Source organism: Schistocerca americana, chromosome 5, assembly GCF_021461395.2.
Source record: "Schistocerca americana isolate TAMUIC-IGC-003095 chromosome 5, iqSchAmer2.1, whole genome shotgun sequence".
Taxonomy (NCBI): domain Eukaryota; kingdom Metazoa; phylum Arthropoda; class Insecta; order Orthoptera; family Acrididae; genus Schistocerca; species Schistocerca americana.
The window spans coordinates 325,639,277-325,660,435 of record NC_060123.1 but is presented as its reverse complement, the minus strand read 5'-3'; the positions used below and the strand labels follow the sequence as shown (position 1 = coordinate 325,660,435).

Sequence of the window (21,159 nt, the reverse complement as noted above, 5' to 3'; positions counted from 1 at the left end):
CAACGACCATTCAGCGAGCGTTGGTGAGTGTAAGCCTCCGCTGCAGGCGCCTGGTTCAAGCACCCATGCTGACTGCAGTTCATCGCCGACGAAGGCTGCAATTTGCATGCTAATACCGCAACATGACGTCCACTGAATGGCGACAAGTGGCCTTTTCAGAAGAATGCCCCATCAGACTGATGGTCGTTGGCGTGTATTGGGTGAAGCGTTTCAATGCAAACACCCTACGACAGTCGTCGGAAAGGTCTAGGCCAGAGGCGAGAGCGTTATGGTCTGGGGAATGTTTTCGTAGTATTCCCTACTTGACCTCGTCATTCTGGAAGGTACAATGGATCAACACAAGTATGCATGTATCCTTGGCGATCATTTCCACCCCTACATAAAGTTTGTTTTATCTCTGCCTGATGGCGTCTATCAGCAGGACAATGCATCTGTCACACAGCTCGCAGTGTACCTGCGCGGTTCGAAGAGCACCAAACTCCTCGGATTTAAACCCAATGGAGAATCTGTGGAACCACCCAGGTCAGACTGTTCGAGCCATGGATGCTCAACCGAGAAACCTAGCACTGAAGTTGTCATGGCTCCACATCCTGACGGTATCTTCTACGACCTCATAGACTCTCTTGCTCCACTTATCGCAGTAATTCATGCTGCAAAAGGTGGTTACGCAGGCTTTTGACGGGTAGTCACATTAATGTGACGGGTCAGTGTAGAACTACTACTTCAACTCAGTGGCAGTGATTTACAAATTTATTTACAATCTTGCAGGGGAGCTCTAATCATTAAAATGACAAACACCACCAGTACCAGTCCCCACAGCCATGACAATGAAATAGGAAATGAAGTTTGACAAGTGACATAAAAATAGCTACGGTTCGTTCTGTGAGGAATGTGCACGCAAACGCACGTGTCACGCCACTGTGGTACACAGGATATTTGAAAGCGAATTTTTTTTTTCTACAAGGCTTCTGACCGAATCAGTTTTCTTCAGTGCAATGCTGGCGGTGGTTCATCTGAGTCATATTATATGAACTTCAACGCTCGGGATAGGAGGCAAATCTTGAATAACATTTAATGAAAAGAAGTCCCACACATTTTATGGGTCTTTAGTCCATATCTCCTTTCAGTGAAATAAAGCATCCACACTGCAATTCCTAAAACTGTATTAACCGTTCATTTAAAAGACTCACGGATTTGGTACCTGAAGTGCCAATCATTTGACTTGGTGTCACTCGGGATTTAACCCGAGGAAGCGCTTGGTTTGAGGGGTGAATGCTGACTTTATTTACATTAGCTGTCCGCTGAAAAATTCACACGAGTAAGCCCATAAAAAACAATTACGTCTAGGGCTTTTACGATTATAAGAGAACGCATACCACAGTATTAAAGAACATTTTAAATTTTTTGGAGCTATTCCCTGGGCTGCGATCGTGTAACTTATATGTGTACAAGCCTATATTGTTTCCTTTCGTCAGTCTTTGCAACGGCGACTCTGTGACGCTGTATTTGTTTTTAGCCGGCCGGTGTGGCCGTGCGGTTAAAGGCGCTTCAGTCTGGAACCGCGTGACCGCTACGGTCGCAGGTTCGAATCCTGCTTCGGGCATGGATGTGTGTGATGTCCTTAGGTTAGTTAGGTTTAATTAGTTCTAAGTTCTAGGCGACTGATGACCACAGAAGTTAAGTCGCATAGTGCTCAGAGCCATTTGAACCATTTTTGTATTTGTTTTTACATGCTCAACGTAAGTAACGGAGTCATTGTCCGGAAAGTTAAGGATAACAGCTCTCACGGTGTTGAGTATTCGTAATTCAAGTGCGCAATGAAGTATAAATTAATATATGGTAACATAATCCCAGCCGTCTTACCTACATTTCAGATGTTTAATTTCTGTTCATAAACAAGCTTCTTCTGCTATAAGATGAGAATTGATCTGAATATTAAAAGCATGTTACTGAACGGACCATGCGGTGAAATTTCTAAGTGGTTTGCACATTTCTTACTATATTTCAAGTCTCTTTGCTTTACATTGGCAACTTATTAGTTCAAAGCAGCATGTGTGCTTATGCACTACAGCTGCTCGTAGTGAGGAAAATTAAAAATCATACCGAGTAAAGGTTTTACTAACCTCCCACTTTAATAAGCCATTCTCTAATCTTGCGTCTGTAATAGCACTAAAGGGGCCTTATCCATTCCATTGCGCAAATCATAACATAGTTATTTGTGGCCGGCTGCTGTGGCCGAGCGGTTCTAGGCTTTTCAGTCTGAAACCGCGCGACCGCTACGGTTGCAGGTTCGAATCCTGCCTCAGGCATGGATGTGTGTGATGTCCTTAGGTTAGTTAGGTTTAAGTAGTTCTAAGTTCTGATGACCTCAGATGTTAAGTCCCATAGTGCTCAGAGCCATCTGAAACATTTATCTGTGGATATTAACAAATTGAAGTCCCCCTGTCCCATTTTTCTGTCTGTATGTGACGGATAATCTCAGAAACTACTGTAGGATTTTTGGTATAATTTTTGCTAATAGGCAGGCTGGTTCAGAAGGAAGGTTTACGTCTCTGATTTATACTTCTACTAATCATGAGTACGCAATACATGTATTGTTATCTGTTCCACATTTAACTGGCATTTGTACTGACATCACGAGACTATGATAGAAGAAAAAGGAAGAAATAGGGGGAAGGAAATCGAACGTGCTTTCCGAAGAAACGATCCAGACATTTGCCTGGGACGATTTAGGGAAACCACGGTAAACCTAAATCAGTATGTTCGGAGGCATATGAACCGTCGCCCTCCCGAATGCGAGTCCAATGTGCTATCATTTTCCTGTCTATATATGAAAGCTAATATCAGGTATGACAGTAGGGACTTTGATACGGTTTTCACGAGTAGAATTATTCATAAGGAAGGTAGAAACTCAGACCACCATCTGAAAGAGGAATTTTACAGCGTTGAAAAGTACTTATTACGTTAAATTTGTATATATTGTTCTTTAAAATCTATTAAGTTAGAGAGTGCAATGTAATTAAAATTTTTATTATTTTCTACCCACTCAACGCCTAAGAAGGGATCGCGCTTGCTATTCTAGCACAAACTATGGATTAAATGGTGATTTCAGGGCTCTTGCATTGTCTGAACGTCCTCGTGGATAGAACCACGTGAGAGTGCAAGTGATCATGTATATTATTTCTCTCGCCAGCATCCCTTTTCAACACATGCTGATTGTACAGGTATGAATGAGGTATCGACGGAACAGGTTTCCAACCGGCGTCTGACACTACGTATCGATATAGTGCTAAAACTTACTGCTTGTGGAAAATTTTAACATAAAAGACTTAACTATCCTAGGCAAAAGGCGACATGGATTCCAGTTTCATACTTATATTTTACGTAGCTAACGTATTAATCACGAATAAAAGATTCACTTTTCATATTATCTTACTACTAATATTATTTTATTTGTTTTGATGTACTTATTAACTGGATACTTTGTATAAGCACTGTCACAGACAATAAACGTGACAACTACTGTAGGCCATTACTTCGCCAGTCGTACAAGTTCATTTGTCTAAACTAATATACTTTCCGAAACAGCAATCACATTTGCACTAGTTTGACTTGTGACTTACATATTGCTACTACGGCCTAACGTGCTGCTACGGGCCGATGACCTCAGAAATTTGGTCGCATAAGACCTTACCACAAGTTTCCAAATTTTTCCTAACGTGCTTACTGTAGCTGAAAATGTTTGTCGCGTTAGATTTTCGAGTTATTATTTCACGTCGTTCGGTTCATTTTTAAAGATGTTTTCTCTTCATTCCAACAACTAACTTTATCCCAACGATCACACTTATTGTATATAGTGTCATTTTTTAAACTATAAAAGTGCGAAAGTTTCGCACAGGTCCCCTGATGATGGAGTACTTTAAATTCGAACGCACTAAGGGGCTGTCTCCTGTAACGTATCGTTTCTCCGGTCAACTTATCGTAACTGAGAACCTCCTCACATTCTTGTTCCTTATTCCGCCCTTGCGCGTTGGGATCATATTTCTCCTTACTGCTGCTATAATGTGTCTCACTATTAATTAAGATATATAAAGTACATGTCATTTACATGACTAAGTTTTGTTTTTGAATGTGTCTCGCGTTTCTTGAATCCATTAGAAAACTATGGGATGTAACATTCCCGAAAAATACATGTAATTACAATTTTCAATGCTTTACTTATTATTACGTGATCATTTCCAAAATAAATGCCGATCACTATTTCTGATACGCTCGTACTCAGAAGTGCCACGTTAGTTAACCTATTTGTCGTGTTATTCTACCGACAAAGGTAAAATCAGGGTGGTGAAAGTTGTATATGTTCTGTTAGGTCCGGAGACGGCTGCTTTTAACCTGCAGTTTGCATAGTAATTCCCCTTGCCAAGTTTTTATTCAATTACTTCAGCAGATAGCTTATGTATCGATTTTCCCTGCCAGGATTTCCCTTACGTTGATTTGCGAAAATGCAACAAGCGACTTAAAAATTTTTGCTCCATCTGCAACCATGTAATTATTGATGAGACGTTAAACGCTAACCTTCCTGACGTTCTTCCTCGGACATAGATCGACTTCTGTAGAGAGAAATCTCCGGCTACTGAACCCTATAGGTAGGCTTCCCTGCTAACGGACGCCTCGAAGGCCACAAGCGCAGGTGGACAAAGGTGGACAAAAACCTGACGCATCTGCTGCCAGAGGCTATGCGATACTTCCGCGCTGGCCGAGCTATACTAGCTGCCACAAGCAAGCTGAGGGGTGCCAGGCAATGACGATGTCCTATGTGGCGGCGTTTAAACAGCATATGACGCTGCATTGCAAGAATCTGCCCTGTCCGCCTCAGTAGTTGCGCGGTCACCGCAGCGGATAGCCAAGCAAAGGGGCCCGGGTTCGCTTGCCGGTCGGGAGACTTTCTCCTCGCGTGAGCTGGGTGTTGTACTGTCGTATGTGTTCGTATAGTCATAACTGACATTTCACTATTGAGCTGGCTGAATAGACACGTCCTGGAAATCAACAAATGGAAAAAAGTCTGTCGTAGCCTCATATAAAGAGTACGTTTCTCCTGCATTCTGAAACCAGACTGAGACTTGTATCGAAGCAGGGAAAAGAGGACAGTTCATAGTCATAGTCATTATCGAGGTCGACGTAGACTTAAAATGGTCAAATAAATCCAATACATCTGGATCTACTGGTAACACATATTTTGAAAGCCTTGTGACTTCATGAAATAAGTGTTGGAATGTGGCAGGTTTGTTTTGATGAATGGGCGTAAACTCAATTTCAGTTGACAGAACAACCCACGAAAATCAGCTTCCCCAGACACTGACAATATTCACATTGAATTATTCTTCTGAGTACTGTGATTGGGAAAAAAAATGGACCCTGGTAAAATCTGGTTCCCTCAAGTTGGCGTTCACACGTAATGTTGGAATAATAAAATAGCCTATAGCTGAAGGTACGGTTGGACACATCGTGGTTATTGAAAATTTTGGTGTCCAAAAACAGGATGATAAGAAGATCTCCAATAAACTGTTGCCAATTTTTGCAGGATCTTGCAAGGCTGTTAGGATTTTCACCTCAGTCTCTTGGTTAGGAAACTGGCTACCAACAAAACCAGTCCTGTTCATGTAAGTCAGTAATTTAGTTGGGGGGGGGGGGGGGGAGCAGTGGAAGGGGGGAGGAATCTATTGTATCTTTGCCAACTGTAACTTGACAACGATTGCTATAGTATTCCCCTGTAGTGCATAGCTTGCCCAGCCTGCCTGATTCTCCCTTGCGACAACTAATTTACCAGTGTAAAACTAACAACCGGGGCCCGATAATACGAATATGGCTGTATTAAAAATAGGGCTGGCCAAACGACACTCGCGCTCAAACGAGCTCGTGGTTTCCCGATACGCCGCAGAGCTCGTTAAAGTACCAAATGTTGCACGAACAATCACGTGATAGTTCACTGTCCCAGCACGAGAGCAAGCGATCACGAGAAACTAAAAAATGGGTCACAAGAACAAGCTATAGCTCCGCCTGAAATTTGACATTTTCGTGGAAATGGTAATAAATTCTACCACCGTAGAAACTCTTATCGTATTCGAATTAATTTAATATAAGAGTTCTTATATAATACCTATGGATACCGTACATCTATAGTGATATTTTTATATGAAGCTAACAGTCAAACGCGAAAGTATTGTCCTTCAAAAATGTCATTCAATGTGAACCGGATACAGTGTTCTATACGGTTATTAGAGACCATAATAATGCACTCAGAGAGTTGAAAACGAGCATTCTGATCCCTGTTCCCGCCCCATCAGAACAATGTGTAAAAAAAGTTACCAGTTGTTAATAGCTTTGAAACAATACCGTAACATTCAGATGAAACAAGGAAGAAAATAACCTGCGAATCGAATTCCTAATAGATCATATTAAACTCACTGCAACTGCGATCCCGAAAACAAATAACAGCGGCAAAATCTCTTGTTGTGATAGAACAAACAGACGGCACTAGATCGTGCAGCAAACGAGAGCTCCAGCTGTGACGTCAACTGCTATAACAGTTCGACCGGAGCTCAAGCATAGCACTAATAAAAAAATTTTCAATCGCTACTGGTGCCTCTCATAAAACAATTGAATACAAAGAGTAAACACAACGAGTAAATGTTTGTATCAGCTTCACGTAACGATTTGAAATCTGCCCCGTAAGCAAAACTACCATAAATAAATGGTCACCCTTTCATACAGATTCATTCTGCAAATTAAACCATTATTCACTCAAATTAAAATACATTACATTCTTTGAATAATGTTAGAGGCACTAGGACTAGTAGAGATAAGTCTTAAAAAATATCAATTAGACACTGCTGGTAAAATAAATAGTACACCCTTTTACAGGTTTCCAATTCACTCGAGATTTATTGTCGCAACAGTGCATATGGAATACACAAATGATTACATTTACAGATCAATAGCGCAAGCGATTCTGAGGTTCCAGGTATCGACCCATGCTGAAACAACCATATTAGTACCGAGCGAGGTGGCGCAGTGGTTAGCACACTGGACTCGCATTCGGGAGGACGACGGTTCAATCCCGTCTCCAGCCATCCTGATTTAGGTTTTCCGTGATTTCCCTAAATCGTTTCAGGCAAATGCCGGGATGGTTCCTTTGAAAGGGCACGGCCGATTTCCTTCCCCATCCTTCCCTAACCCGAGCTTGCGCTCCGTCTCTAATGACCTCGTTGTCGACGGGACGTTAAACAACACTAACCTAACCTAACCAACCATATTAGTACGTGGTATAGGCTCCGTGAGTGGCAATGTAGGCGCTGACTGGCATCCAGTCGATCGTACAGATGGCGAATACTGTCGTGGGATACGCTGTGCCACGTCTGCACGAACTGTTCACGTAGTTCTGTAAGTGTTGTTGGTTTACGACTCGCAGAAGTCATTTCTCGTCCCATGATATCCAACAGATGTTTGGAGATCGTGCTGGCCAGGGAAGCTCCTGCACGCCTAACAGAACACGTTGACTTTACTGCCAGTGTGTCGGCGAACATTATCCTGTCAGAACACGACATCACCTTCCTGTAGCAAAAATGGTAAAAGAATGGGTTTAACAATATTCTGCACGTACCGAGTTCTGATTAGCGTCCTGTCCAGAAACACCGAATGTGAACGAAAGTTGTAACTTATCGCATCCCAGACCATAAGGTCATTGTGTCTCGGATAAACGCGCTCTTGGAGACAGCGCTCACCAGGTCTACCCATACCCGCAAACAACAATCACTTTGTTGCAGGCGATCTGGTTTCATCGTTGCAGACCACGGTGCCTCATTCCATCTTGCAAGTGATACTCTGACAGCACCAGTCAAGCGGTGCACGTCGATGCTGTGGCGTGAGTGGAAGGCAGGCTAGAAGGCTGCGTACCCGTGGTCCCACTGCTAACAACTTGCTCGCAGCAGTACGTGTTGACACAGACATGTCAGTGTCAGTGTTCACAAGCCCCCTTGTGTGTGTATTGTGTATTGAACCGGGGACCTAGAAACGACTGAGAGGCTTCGACCCGCAGTAGCCCTCAGCGGTTCACAACCCCACAGCAGGCCACAGCAGTCGTGGTAGAGTAATTATGGTGTATGTGTGCGTGGAGACAGTGTTTGCGCAGCAACCGCCGACATAGTGTGAAAACTGAGTCGGAATAAGGGGAACCAGACCGCATTCGCCGAGGCAGATGGAAAACCGCCTTAAAAGCCATCCACATGCTGGCCGGCACACCGGTCCGCCTTCCCACTCGGGAAGCAGCGCGTTAGACCGCGCGGCTAGCCGGGCGGGCCACAAGCTCCCTTACCTGCGCTGTCGTAGCTGTATCTTCTGTCGCTGCTCCCCTTACAATACGACGATCCTGCGCTGCGTGGATTTCCAGAACCTCGTCTAGCCATATGAGAATATTCGCGTGACCACTGATACCAGCACAGTTGCACAAATGACACAGCACGTCCAGTTTGTGTGGCAATTCTCCGAAAGGACGATTCTGCTACTCGGAAGACCAGAATTTGACCTCTTTCAAACTCGCCCATTTGGCTATAGGAAGCTCAAGTGCGTCTCCATGCTGTCTCTCCTGCTTGCTTCACACGTTTGCACCACACTGCGCCTTCTGACTGTGAATATTCCCTATACAAGGGTAGACACAGATGGCGCTCTAGTAGCTATGCCGGTGCACTGTATGTTGCCAGATGACACTGAAACCATTACCAGTACATCTACTGTACCCAGGTGGTATATGTCATCAGATCAAAATCGAAGTCTTTCCAGGTGTACTAATTTTTTTCCGGAAATGTAATTGCATCCGCCCTGGTGGCACAATTATAAATCAGTCAATACAGAATTAATACAATGCAACGACTGACTATTACAATCTCATATCCTTGGTACTTTCTTTTCAAACTACCGCTAATCGTGGATTCTGTTCCTCTAAAACGATAGTTCCACGCCTCCACCGCACTCGCATCAGATTCCTGGTTCTGCAGTCCCTGGAAAGCGAGGCTGAGTAGCGGCTCTGGCGTTCTTAGCAGTGAACGAGAAACTTTGTTCTTGTTTTGAAATTCATTAATAAAATGATATTTTCTCACTTAACTTCCCTCCCATTATTCAGCAACAGCTTGTATTCATTATTTTACTTTTACATTTGAACTTAATACTCTTTAAGACAAAAAAAGACGAACCGCGAAGAAATTATCCGAATGGGACAGAAATCGATAGATGTGATGTACATATCCAGACAAACAAATGATTACAATTTCATTAATTTTTCATCATTCATTCAAGAGAAAGAACTTCACAAATTGAATAAGCAACACTTTAGTTCATCTCTGGCCCTTATGCAAACAATTATTCCATTTGGCATCGATTGATAGAGATGTTGCTTTACTGACTTGCTCAATTTGTGAAGCTCTTGAATAAATAATTCAACGTTTCTGAAATTGTAATCATGTATTTGTCTGTGCATGAACATCACATCTACCGATTTTCATCTCGTTCGGATAATTCCTTCATTGTGCCCTGTTTTTTTTTTTTTTCCCTCTTAGTGTATTTTAGCAGGAAATTAAAAGAGTGTACGCAAGTGCAACGTTACAAAAAACGTTCTTGCCCTCACTAGACAGTGCGTTGAGCTCTTGAAGCTGGGGTGGGGGAGGGGGACCATTCAGATAACTTCATTCTTATCGGGATGCGCACAAGATAGCTTGAGATCCATAGCGTCCGACAGAATTCTTGCTGGCTCGCGACATCACAGCTAGGTCATGCGGCTACCATGAGCGCTTTAGCGGAGAATTCAAAAGTAAGACAAACAAATTCATTAAAATATATATAGTCAGCTTCTATGTTACAACATTTGACGGCTGTAACTAACGTTAGACAGAACTGCTATATTGGCTGTACCCGTAATTGTAGGCTAATAATAACGCAACAGCAAAGTAAAGCTATCACTGTACTAGCAGTGTTTCTATATTTCTCTATGTAATTTATTATTACGGTCCAGCATGAAATACAAACAGACCATCATAAAAAAGAGAGGAATTCCAAATCTGAAAATTCTAAAAACATCTACGTTTAGATGTCGATAATGAAATCACGATAAGTATCAATGGCTTGCCATCATTACCCATTCCTGCTTTCAGAGAGCCTTAACAGTGCTTTGCCCTCGTTGAAATATGAAAATATTCTTTTTAACTGCTTTCGAAAAAAAATTTCCAAATGTGGCTATTGAACCAGGGACAGTGTTTATTGTACCTCATAACCAGGGCCGATTCGAGAACATTTTTCCACATAAGCAACATATCATTTGACCCTCCCCCCTCCCCCCCCCCCCCCCCCCCGCCGGCCGGTGTGGCCGTGCGGTTAAAGGCGCTTCAGTCTGGAACCGCGTGACCGCTACGGTCGCAGGTTCGAATCCTGCCTCGGGCATGGATGTGTGTGATGTCCTTAGGTTAGTTAGTTAGGTTTAATTAGTTCTAAGTTCTACGCGACTGATGACCTCAGAAGTTAAGTCACATAGTCCTCAGAGCCATTTGAACCTCCCCCCCCCCCCCCCCCCCACATCTTGTCACTCAAACATTATTTGCCTTTCCTAGGGCTTTCGGAAAGAACTTAAAAAATAAATTAAATATAGTGATTGTGAAAATAGTTGTTTTTCTTTTAAAATAAGGTCAAAAGGGAAGAAATTTCTGTATCTTAAAATAGAGCTAAATTTTACAAGAAGAAACCGTTCATTTCCATTTAAGGTGATTCCTGAAGTCTGTTCTACTGAACGCTGGATGAACTGGAGTGATTGTATTGTTCTAGTTTCCATGAAAAAAAAAGCAGTCTATTAAACTGAGTGGATAGAATGAAAATACCAAATTTCTGGTTTTCTTATTTTCACCAATGGAACATCTTAAATGTATAATTTACATATTATTTTACTTTCCGTATGAGACAGGCGTATAAAAAACATCATCGTTTCATATCTAGGTGTTCAGAATAAACTATGTAAGTTGTATGTTACATATAAAGAAAACTCGTAATTAAAATTTGCCACGAAAGTAGTTGAAAATTGATAAGCATGCTCAAAGTCTTTTTGAATGCGACTGAAAAGAGAAATTCAAGTTTCTGTACAATACGACAAAGAATTATCGTATTAATAAGGTCACGTATAATTCCTATAGTTCTTCAGTGCACGTGTTGACAATTTATTCCTTAGATAAAATCATTATACTGACATTTTTCTCGTCTTTAACCAGAACTCTAAATTGTGTTTCTAACACGACGAAATCGACAGATGTAAAAGTAATTACAAACTCCCGCGATGAGACTATTTCCGAAGACCTAAATCAGTGTTCTACTTTAGACAAAGGCGCGCAGATCAACGACCTGTAATTTCAGCACAGTTCAGTACTGTTGTTTAGTGACTGGATTTACGACTCCTAAAAATTTCTTTCCATACCAACTAGAACAATATTTGAAGAGTGGAAATGGAAGACGATCTACACGTCAAACCCGACATCTGTCATAAGAATGAAAAAGAACGTATCGATGTTTGTACATAACTCATTTGTATCCAAAAAATTGAGAAGATACTCTAATACCACACAACTGTGCTGTTCACTGCACCACGGCAAAAATGAGACGAACTTTCTAACAAGGGATTGGTCCAATCCCACAAGTCGAAACCCACCCTGAAATCTTTCACACAGGAAGAATACATCGAAAGAAATGCCCTGTCAAAGTTTTAGCTGCTGTGGCGCATTGCAAGTATTTTTTAAAAAAATCGTAAAACGACTCGTTTTTGCTGCACGAGGAAATGCTTATAACGGTGGTTTGTAACAGGTCTTCCTGCGTAGCGCGCGATCTGCGAATAAACAGACGCGGCCGTGACATGAAAATATAGGGCTGCGTAGCGCCAGGTCCAAAGTGCACACAGGCGAATTTTAAGAACTTAAACCATACCGAAAATGTCTCAAATAATTAGTTGTTTGAATAACTTACAGTTCATATCGACAGCAAAACTATTGCAGATGTGTTTGTTACCGAGGTGACTAGCAGAGGAAAGATGATCATGACACCGCATGATGATACATTACAGACAACTTCCATCAATTGGGACTTTAATCCAGTGTTTTATAACAGTTTCTTGTAGGATAGCTATTAATTTTTTAATATGTATATTTTAACAACAATGAAACATTTCCTTGTTTATTCCATGTAAGCATCACAAAAATGCGACGTGTCTATTGGATGACGAAAACAAATATTTTCCATACATCAGGCACACCTGACAAAATATTCTTTCATTTTGGCTTGATACACAGCATTTTAGAGGAAAACGAGAAACTACGAATTTCTCCATAGTAGTACTTATTAATGATATCTCCTCTACAAGTGTACCATAGGTAACCTTCATAATTTTGCGACTTCGTTTTCGTAAAATTTACTGACTCCGCTTAACCAAGTGGAAGAAGCCTATAAATCAGTAACGTTCATCTCACTAGTAATTCAGAGAGCCCAGTCTTATAGATCTCGTTTGGCAACAGTGGAGGAGGAGGAGGAGATTAGTGTTTAACGTCCCGTCGACAACGACGTCATTAGAGACGGAGCGCAAGCTCGGGTGAGGGAAGGATGGGGAAGGAAATCGGCCGTGCCCTTTCAAAGGAACCATACCGGCATTTGCCTGAAGCGATTTAGGGAAATCACGGAAAACCTAAATCAGGATGGCCGGAGACGGGATTGAACCGTCGTCCTCCCGAATGCGAGTCCAGTGTGCTAACCACTGCGCCACCTCGCTCGGTGGCAACAGTGCACTGACTCTCACGGGCAGTTCTAAATCTTCCAAATAGTTTTTCTTTCAAACTTTTGCGACTTTCATTTTGGTGCACATTTCGTACTTAGTGTAAATCTTTCTTCCATTTATACAGCACATGGTCAGATTTTACGTAAAAAAACTGGCTTTGCACACTTCTTAAGTTTAAGCGTTTTCTCCCCCATCCGTTTAACCAAAAAATTTACAGCCTTTTCTTTGTGATTGACAGCTATTATGCGGATGTTTTCTTTGGGCGTGGAACATAGTCTGATTTGTTCCGGACTTTAATCAGCACAATAATCATGGAATCGTCCAAGTTGTTTCCTGTTTCTTCTAATACTCGTATTTCCACAGTTTCAAACGAAATGTCGACGTCATTCGAATTAATGCACAAGAAATTAACTAGTAAATAATACGTATGTAAGTCTTCAGGAAAAGTAGGTAATTTTGATTGTACACCACGTTCTTCATATTTCATCTTTGCAAGGTTGAGAACAATTCTATTCGACATTACTGCGAACCTGCACAAAGCCGGATGCCATTAGCAACCACTGCCAATTACTTTGGATATTAAATGAATTGTAAATACGAGGGGATAGTAACTGTGAACAATTCTATCAGCAAAACTATGAATGGAAACTGAAAATCGGTTTACAAACTACGATCGCGTTGTGCCGTGTTATCTGTTTAACGATGTGCCGTCAACCAATAATATGAGCCTGCCATGTTACGCATGGGCTGTCTACTACGATTGTCAGGGGTATAAATTTTCCTGCCGCCGGAAAGCTACGAATTTAGCAGTTTTCAACATGTTTTTAAATATTTGCAGCGTGTCTTAGTAACTAATTTTCTTTCCGTCTATTCTAGCATAAAAAATTTCAGGTCAGATTTCGACACGTCGGACTGGACCATCCCCATGTAAGTCTCATATCAAGAAGCTGGCCCTTTCAAATTGGCAATAAGAATTTTTTCCAACTTGATTCTTGCAAAGAAGAAAACAGCAACCAACTACGTAATCATGCTATTTATTTAAAGAAATAGCGATATTACTGGTTTCAAACAGAAAGATTCATCCTCAGACGGCTGTTCACATGTACATTACATCTGATATTGTTTACATTAGTTGGCTATTTTTATCGCATCAACTTGCGCAAACAGCAACAAACTTAATGTAACGTAAACAGGCATCTGAAGATGAACCTGTCGGTTCGAAACAGGTAACAGCGCTGTTTGAGTAAATAAATAGCATTATTAAGAGTGCATGGTTCTGTCTTCTTCCTTGCAAGAATAACTTTTATTTTTGTAAACAGCCACCCTCTCAAAATTGTCAATTTTAGACAAAATTGCAGGAAAAAAACGATTTGTTCCAAGTGACATTAATACTGAGGCACTACATTTTATTTGTGATAATACGAATACAGAAAAACAGCACGAAGTTTTAAACTGGTAGAGTTGTAGTCAACAAAAACCACTCCAAGTTCCTAGTGGTTGCCATTTTCGCAACAGCTATACATAAATTGCAGTAGAGCAAAAGAAAAACGCCTTTTGTATATTAAGTTTCTTATTGAACTTATGCATAAAAGATTTTTTTCGTTGTCACATACAGGTTGTAGATTTAAAACAGTTTAATGACGTTTTTGTAATAAAATGGAGAAGTACTTACAGATCAGCGTCTAATCATTATTTGTAAGCCAAGAAGCTTTTGGTTAAAACTTTTCAGTTTTCGTTGTGATCACTGTTTTCAAAATTTAGCACGGTAACTGTCATTTTCTGTGTCGGTGTCTGCAAACTTTCAGTCAGTTTATTATAAGAGAGAAACCTTTTTGGCTTACAAATAAACTCTGATCTGTAAGTACTTTCCCATTTTACTATAAAAACTTCAGTTAACTGTTTTAAGTCTATAATCTATATGTGCAAACAGTAACCGATGTGTGCCAACGAAAAAATAGTGTAATATTTCAGGACACAGATGCGTTGTAACTAAAGCAAAACGCGTCTGAGTGAGTAATTTAAATAAAAAAAACTTAATGTGCAGCATGCAAAATGTGTTTTTCTTTTGAATTACTGCTATTTATTTAAAAATCACTTCTCATACCTGTTCAATTTTGGAACTCCAGAGGGAAGCACTTTGGTAGAAAGACCATGCGCCATCTAGTAACGCTTGTTTGAAAGACATTTGGCACCTGTACCATGTCCAGGGACGTACAACAGAATACCGAGAACACAACAGCACTGTAAACGCGTTTTGTGAAGAAACGGCACTTAGAACGTTTTAGATTTCAACTCTTCATTTGCTACTGACATCAGTGGCGGCTGATAAACACATAATCACAGTTACTCCGCAAATGGCTCATTTGAAGACCCACGCTCACTGCACCGTTTTTGCTTCTATTATGGTGTACTTGCACCCGTGCCAGCTTTCACTACTAGCGAGGATCCTGTGCCAGAGTGAACGAATTGCATGTTTCGAGACATTCAGCGATACAAAAAAGTCGGTTGGGATATTAAGGGTAGTAAATGACAGTCAGTAACACGTATTCAACTTTTTTTTGCCTTTTCAAACAAAAAGCACACATTAGAGACCTGAAAAAATCTCTGTCCAGTACTAGAAAGTGTAATAAAAGATGAACAACTTAATTGTCTCATCGCAGATGCTACCTGTACAACAGTCTTGTTTCATTCATCTAAGTAAAATGTTATGTACTATTAAGAGGCGACGCTTTGGGTGATTTAAATAGAATTTTGAGGAATCTTATTCATTTTCTAACAACACATCTTCACTGGAATTTGAAGCTACATCTGTAACAGCTATTAAATTCCTGTAAAAATCATGGTGAATAGGAGGAACTGACTCAGGGTCTTTCTTCTTTGGACCGTTCAGCGGTCGTCCTCTGGGATAATTGAGGTTCAGCGCGATGTTGTGAAGTTCAGATGGTCGATCCCTAACTCGTTTAGAGAACCTTACATTATAATAAGTATAGTATATTGATTTGTCGTAATTGTGATTGTACTGAAACTGTGTTACATTGGTCTTGTGTTTGGTTACTCTAATACAGTTACACTATTTTTTTAACATGTCTATCTATGTTTGTGTGTACTCCACGACACAGTTTACATTTTACTCCCTAGATGGAAGCACAGTACACTGTAATGTAATTGCCGGCCGCGGTGGTCTAGCGGTTCTAGGCGCTCAGTCCGGAACTGCGCGACTGCTACGGTCGCAGGTTCGAATCCTGCCTCGGGCAAGGATGTGTGTGATGTCCTTAGGTTGGTTAGGTTTAAGTAGTTCTAAGTTCTAGGGGACTGATGACCAAAGATGTTAAGTCCCATAGTGCTCAGAGCCATTTGAACCATTTTTTGTAATGTAATTACTTCACATTCGCATACGACCATAGACTCGCATAACTGTACTGCACGAGAGACTGTTCTATACATTTCTTAGCAGACTTTATGTAGTTTTAAGTGTAAAACGTATCTTCACTACTTGAGTGACCTGAGAATGGCACGAGTTCGTCACTGGAATTATAGTCAGTATCAACATCACTGTAATTTGACCCATGTGAACTTACAAGTAAAGCCACCCAAGGCATATACTTCGATTCTGATCAGCTTTGAATATGTATCAGTGTAGAGCAAACTAAGAAACAGCAACTTTTTGTAGGTGCCCATACGGCCGTTAAGGGGGTAAAGGATCCCCTTTTTAAAAAAAAAAAAAAAAAAAAAAAAAAAAAAAAAAAAAAAAAAACTGGATTTTATATTGGCGAGCGAAAACCGTTGAACAATATGAAAAAAACTTCAAATAAAATTTCTGTGATTTTTAATTTACGTTACAAAAGTGCATCCATATTTGTCGCAAATGTTATTTTTTTCGAAATCCGCTCTCCCCATTATTTTGTTATACATTTCGACATTTGACTAACAGCAAAACGTATCGTTAGTACCAAATTCAATTACGTATGATGATGTATTACAAATACACATTTGGCAGAGACAAGCAAAAAATTCAGTATTTTTCGGCCTTAACAATTCTGCGGATTTCTCATTGTTGTACAGGTGTACAGTAATGTTACAACAACAACGTACAAATAATTTCAAATATAACAGAATTAAATCTGAAAAGGTAGTCAATTTAAAATTAAAAAATACACCAGATATAAAAAGAAAACTTAAATACAACACAGGATATTTGTTTTGTAAATAAAAACTGCCTTTTCTTGTTGCAGTGTATTTTATTTCTTCCAGATGCGTTTCGCCTTTTACTTCAAGGCATCTTCAGTGGGATCTAGAATGATACAGTTTTGTTTTGATATGTGATATTTGTAGATTATAAAACAGTTCACGTCTCATTTTTACGTAAGTAATTGATTACATACAGTTCTTCGTGTAATTAACTTTTTATACCTGGGATCCACAGTTATGTAGGACATCATAAAAGACATCATATTTACGCCACTGACTGTAACACTTTCTTTATTTCACGATTCCAATTTCGGCCTTAGACTATTATCAAGTGAAGATGTTACGGCTATTAGGCCATGTCAACCTAAAATGAGCTGACACATTTATATGTCGTTGTCATTATTATTAAATACATTGGTGACGCTGTTATATAGCGTGAGCACACATATCCTTATGTCATAAAACAACATAGTCTGTAGACACTCATGTTCGTTAGCCCATCACTAGTCACATAGGCAGTTTAGTACGTATGTGACTAGTGATGGGCTAACGAACATGAGTGTCTTCAGACTATGTTGTTTTATGACATATGGATATGTGTGCTCGCACCATGTAACAGCGTCACCAATGTATTTAATAGTAATGACAACGACATATAAATGCCCCCCCCCACCTTCTCCTTTTCCTTGAACACATCCGCACACTGTATATTGTCCGTCGCCTTGATCCCCCTCACCCCCTGGTGTCTCCCTTCCTCTCCACCCCAGCCTGTTGCCGCGCCTTTACTGTTGTGTCCCACCCTCTCTCCATCTCCACACCCTCTGCCTCCTTTCCCAACGCAGCTTCCACCATCTACCCCTCCCGGATGATGAGCTTTGCCCTGACATCTACCCTTCCTACCAACTCTAACCCCCTGTTCCTCCTCCTCAGGGCTCCCTCTCCTCCCCCTTCCTTCTCCTGAGTGGCTTTCCCTCCTACTCCCCCTCCCTCTCTTGTGCTCCTCTTCAGTGTCTCTGCACCCCCTCCTGCCTTTCTCTTCCCTCCTCACCTCCTACTGCACCAGTCTCCTGGCTCTTGGTGCACTCGCTGACGCCCCTACTCTTTTCATCCCGCCCCCTCCCCTGCTGCACCTTGCTCTCCCCTTCTTTTCCATCCTCTCAGGCCTCTCCCTCGTCAGGTCCTTCCTGGCAGTTTTATTCTTCGTCCTGTGTGCTTCATCTCTCCAAGTGGGTTTAAAGTGTCTTGTTCTGGAGTGTTTTTAATGCTATGGCCAACTTTTTAACCTGTGTGTGTGACTTCAGTGTCTTTTTTGTGTTCTGCGATTCGCCAACTGTATTTTTTAACTTTATGTCGACTTTTTTAACTGCCCCCCATGAATGTCTCCATGTCAGTGTATTTTTACCTCCATTATCTCCCCTTACTCTGTTTTATGTCCCTCTTATCGTCTTTATAAGTAACATTTTATTCTTGTATTAGCTGTCATGTCACTCGGCTGAAGAGCGGTGGATTGTGCTGGGACCGCCGCAGCCACCGCGAGGCCTGGTAACGTACACCCACCCCGTCTGCTCTGCTCCGTGTTGCAGGGGAATGAAATCACAATGAAGAAAAAAAAAGACATATAAATGTGTTAGCTCATCTTAGGTTGACATGGCATAATAGCCATAACATCTTCGCTTGATAATGGCCTAAGGCCTTCGTGTCTTTGGTTGGTATCTACGATTGATCAGATAAATATATTTGCTCTACAGTACACTATATCCAGTCGCGCCACCACACCTCCAAAGTGTATTGCAGTGACGCAGTGTCACTGCTCTATGGTTTATATTTACTGGCTCACGAACACAGTTAGACTGCGGAAGGTTGGTGATGCTGTAATGTACCGTAACACAAAGTAAAAAAAAAATCCAAAGGCGATCAAAATCGAATTGTATTCCTTGGGTAGATGTACTTGTTAGTTCACTTTCACGACAGAAATAACAGTAGATATGAGACATGCCATAAGTGACAATACAAAAATCGTCCCTCACTGTCAGACTATACTCTTGATCCTCCTTTTTTATGACACAACCTGCATTCAAATTTTCTGCATGGGGGTTCTGGCGCCCCTGTCAGCTTAGCGCTCGAAGCGGCGGCATGTATCGCTTGGGCCTTAGAACGGCCCAGCTCGCTTCCTTGCTTGGCAAAAAGCCTACTGCACGGTTTGCACTGGCACGTGCGCGCTGGTAGCCAGCGGGTGCTTTGTCTCGGCTTGGCTCGCTGCGGCTGGGGCAGGGGCGGTGGCGGTGGCGGTGGCGCACGCGCTGCAGGCCGGCGGGGGGCGGCGGCGCTGGTGTCGCGACTGAGCGCGCGCCGGGCTGTCGGCAGAGGTCTCCGGAGCGGCGCTTCCTGAGCCTCGTGGTGGGCGGCTGCGCTCCCGCGGCGCGCGCCAACATGAACGGCTACCAGCTGCACTCGGAGGACAGCGCCGCCAGCGCCGACGACTGGGACCGCCGCAGCCACCGCGAGGCCTGGTAACGTACACCCACCCCGTCTGCTCTGCTCCGTGTTGCACTCCTCTCCTTAGCGACCACCCACTGGGGTGCGATGGACTTCTTTTTATTAACTCCAAGTCGTTGTTGCCCGTACAACAACTGCTCCGCCGTGGCGAGGGTTGGGGAGGGGGAGAGTTGGAGTTGTTGCTATCACCGTTCTATTACTAGTTGACCACAATATCACTGCACTTCGGAATCGGAGTGCCTCGTTCGGCTTAACGTGAGTCAGTGCGTAATGGCGGTTGATAATACATGCACAACTACCAGACAGCTTTGACATGGCGATGCGTTTTCCTTAATCGCCACAGTATTTTTTATTGCAACGTCATCGGTGTTTTCGACAGCGGCCAAGTGCAATAATATCATGGTTTGCTAATACTTTACCTTACAGGTGTACTGGGAAAAACTTGTACATCAGAGGTCGCTATTTTTTTTTTTTTTAATTTACATTTCTGTTCGAGCCATGACCGTTTTCACGCATATATGCCCCTCTTCAGATAACTGCATGTCGCCTTCAGTTACAATGGGTGAGTAATTTTACTCCGCCGTCGGAACCACGATTGTTAAAATTGAGTCGTTTCAGTCACTTGGGAGAGACGATATGTACGCTCTACTAGCAAAAATTGTTGTCAGCACGCAATAGAAATTAAGCTGAATGCCCTTTCACTTTTAGTGCGGTGTTTTTACTCTGAAATCCTCGTTGCGTTGGACGATATTTTATGCGAAGAGTTTCCAGTTAAGATACACTGATTCATTTCACATACGCCGCTCACACCTCCCACGTGTGGCCCATTCATAATTGTTCACTTACTATTTTAATCACACAAGCGTCGATATGGGCCTTTCAAGTAGTGTAACAGCAACATTTTTAAATTCGCTAAGGATTTTCTGTAGAACAGATGCATACATGATCCGTGCACAGTAGATAGTAGTAAAATTATTGGAATGGCAATCTGGTATTTTAATTGTTGAATCACAGAGGAGTCACATAAATATATATGCAGACAATTATCACTGGCACGCTACGAATATAAAATTTTTTATGCCACTTGTAAAGCACGTAAGACACATGTTCACCTTAAAACTGTGAGCAAGTAAGTATGAACAGCTTTCGTGTTTCGTGTGAAAGACGCAAAAAGTGAGTGTCAAATGAATTATTACACGCTATTTGATGGCCAAATAGTTCTTCACTTTAAACACAAAGCAACGCGTTGAGTTTGAAATATACATAAGTAAGCACTCGGCAATAATTTGTACCTGATACCGACAATTTTTGCAGGAAGACCATCCATTTGGTCCTTCTAAATATATACGTTAGTATAAAGTAACCAAAAGTGGTCTTCACGACGAGATAATTAATTCTTGTACAGCGCATCAGCAGTTGCTATGGAGTTAACAATGTATAGTCCTTTATATGTGAACGTAAATATCTGGAGAAGAGCATATATGCCTGAAACGAGTAACGTCTCGAATATAATTTTTATAAAATAGTAAATTATGTATTTTAATATTTCTAGTAATAAATGACCAATACATTCACAAGTTCAAAATAATGAAAATATTATACGTTTTCACTCGAAAATGTTTCTGCAA

The 21,159-nt window shown here is 41.5% G+C and overlaps 1 protein-coding gene across 1 annotated transcript in view; it reads left to right on the top strand.

Moving 5' to 3' along the window:
* LOC124616343 (AT-rich interactive domain-containing protein 1B-like) overlaps positions 1 to 19,549 on the top strand; it is a 428,390-nt gene extending 408,841 nt beyond the window's left edge. Inside the window, exon 8 of the mRNA XM_047144651.1 lies at positions 19,266 to 19,549. Coding sequence (XP_047000607.1) covers positions 19,266 to 19,549 — 284 coding nt within the window. The remainder of the gene's footprint in view (positions 1 to 19,265) is intronic.
* Positions 19,550 to 21,159: the final 1,610 nt, after the last annotated feature.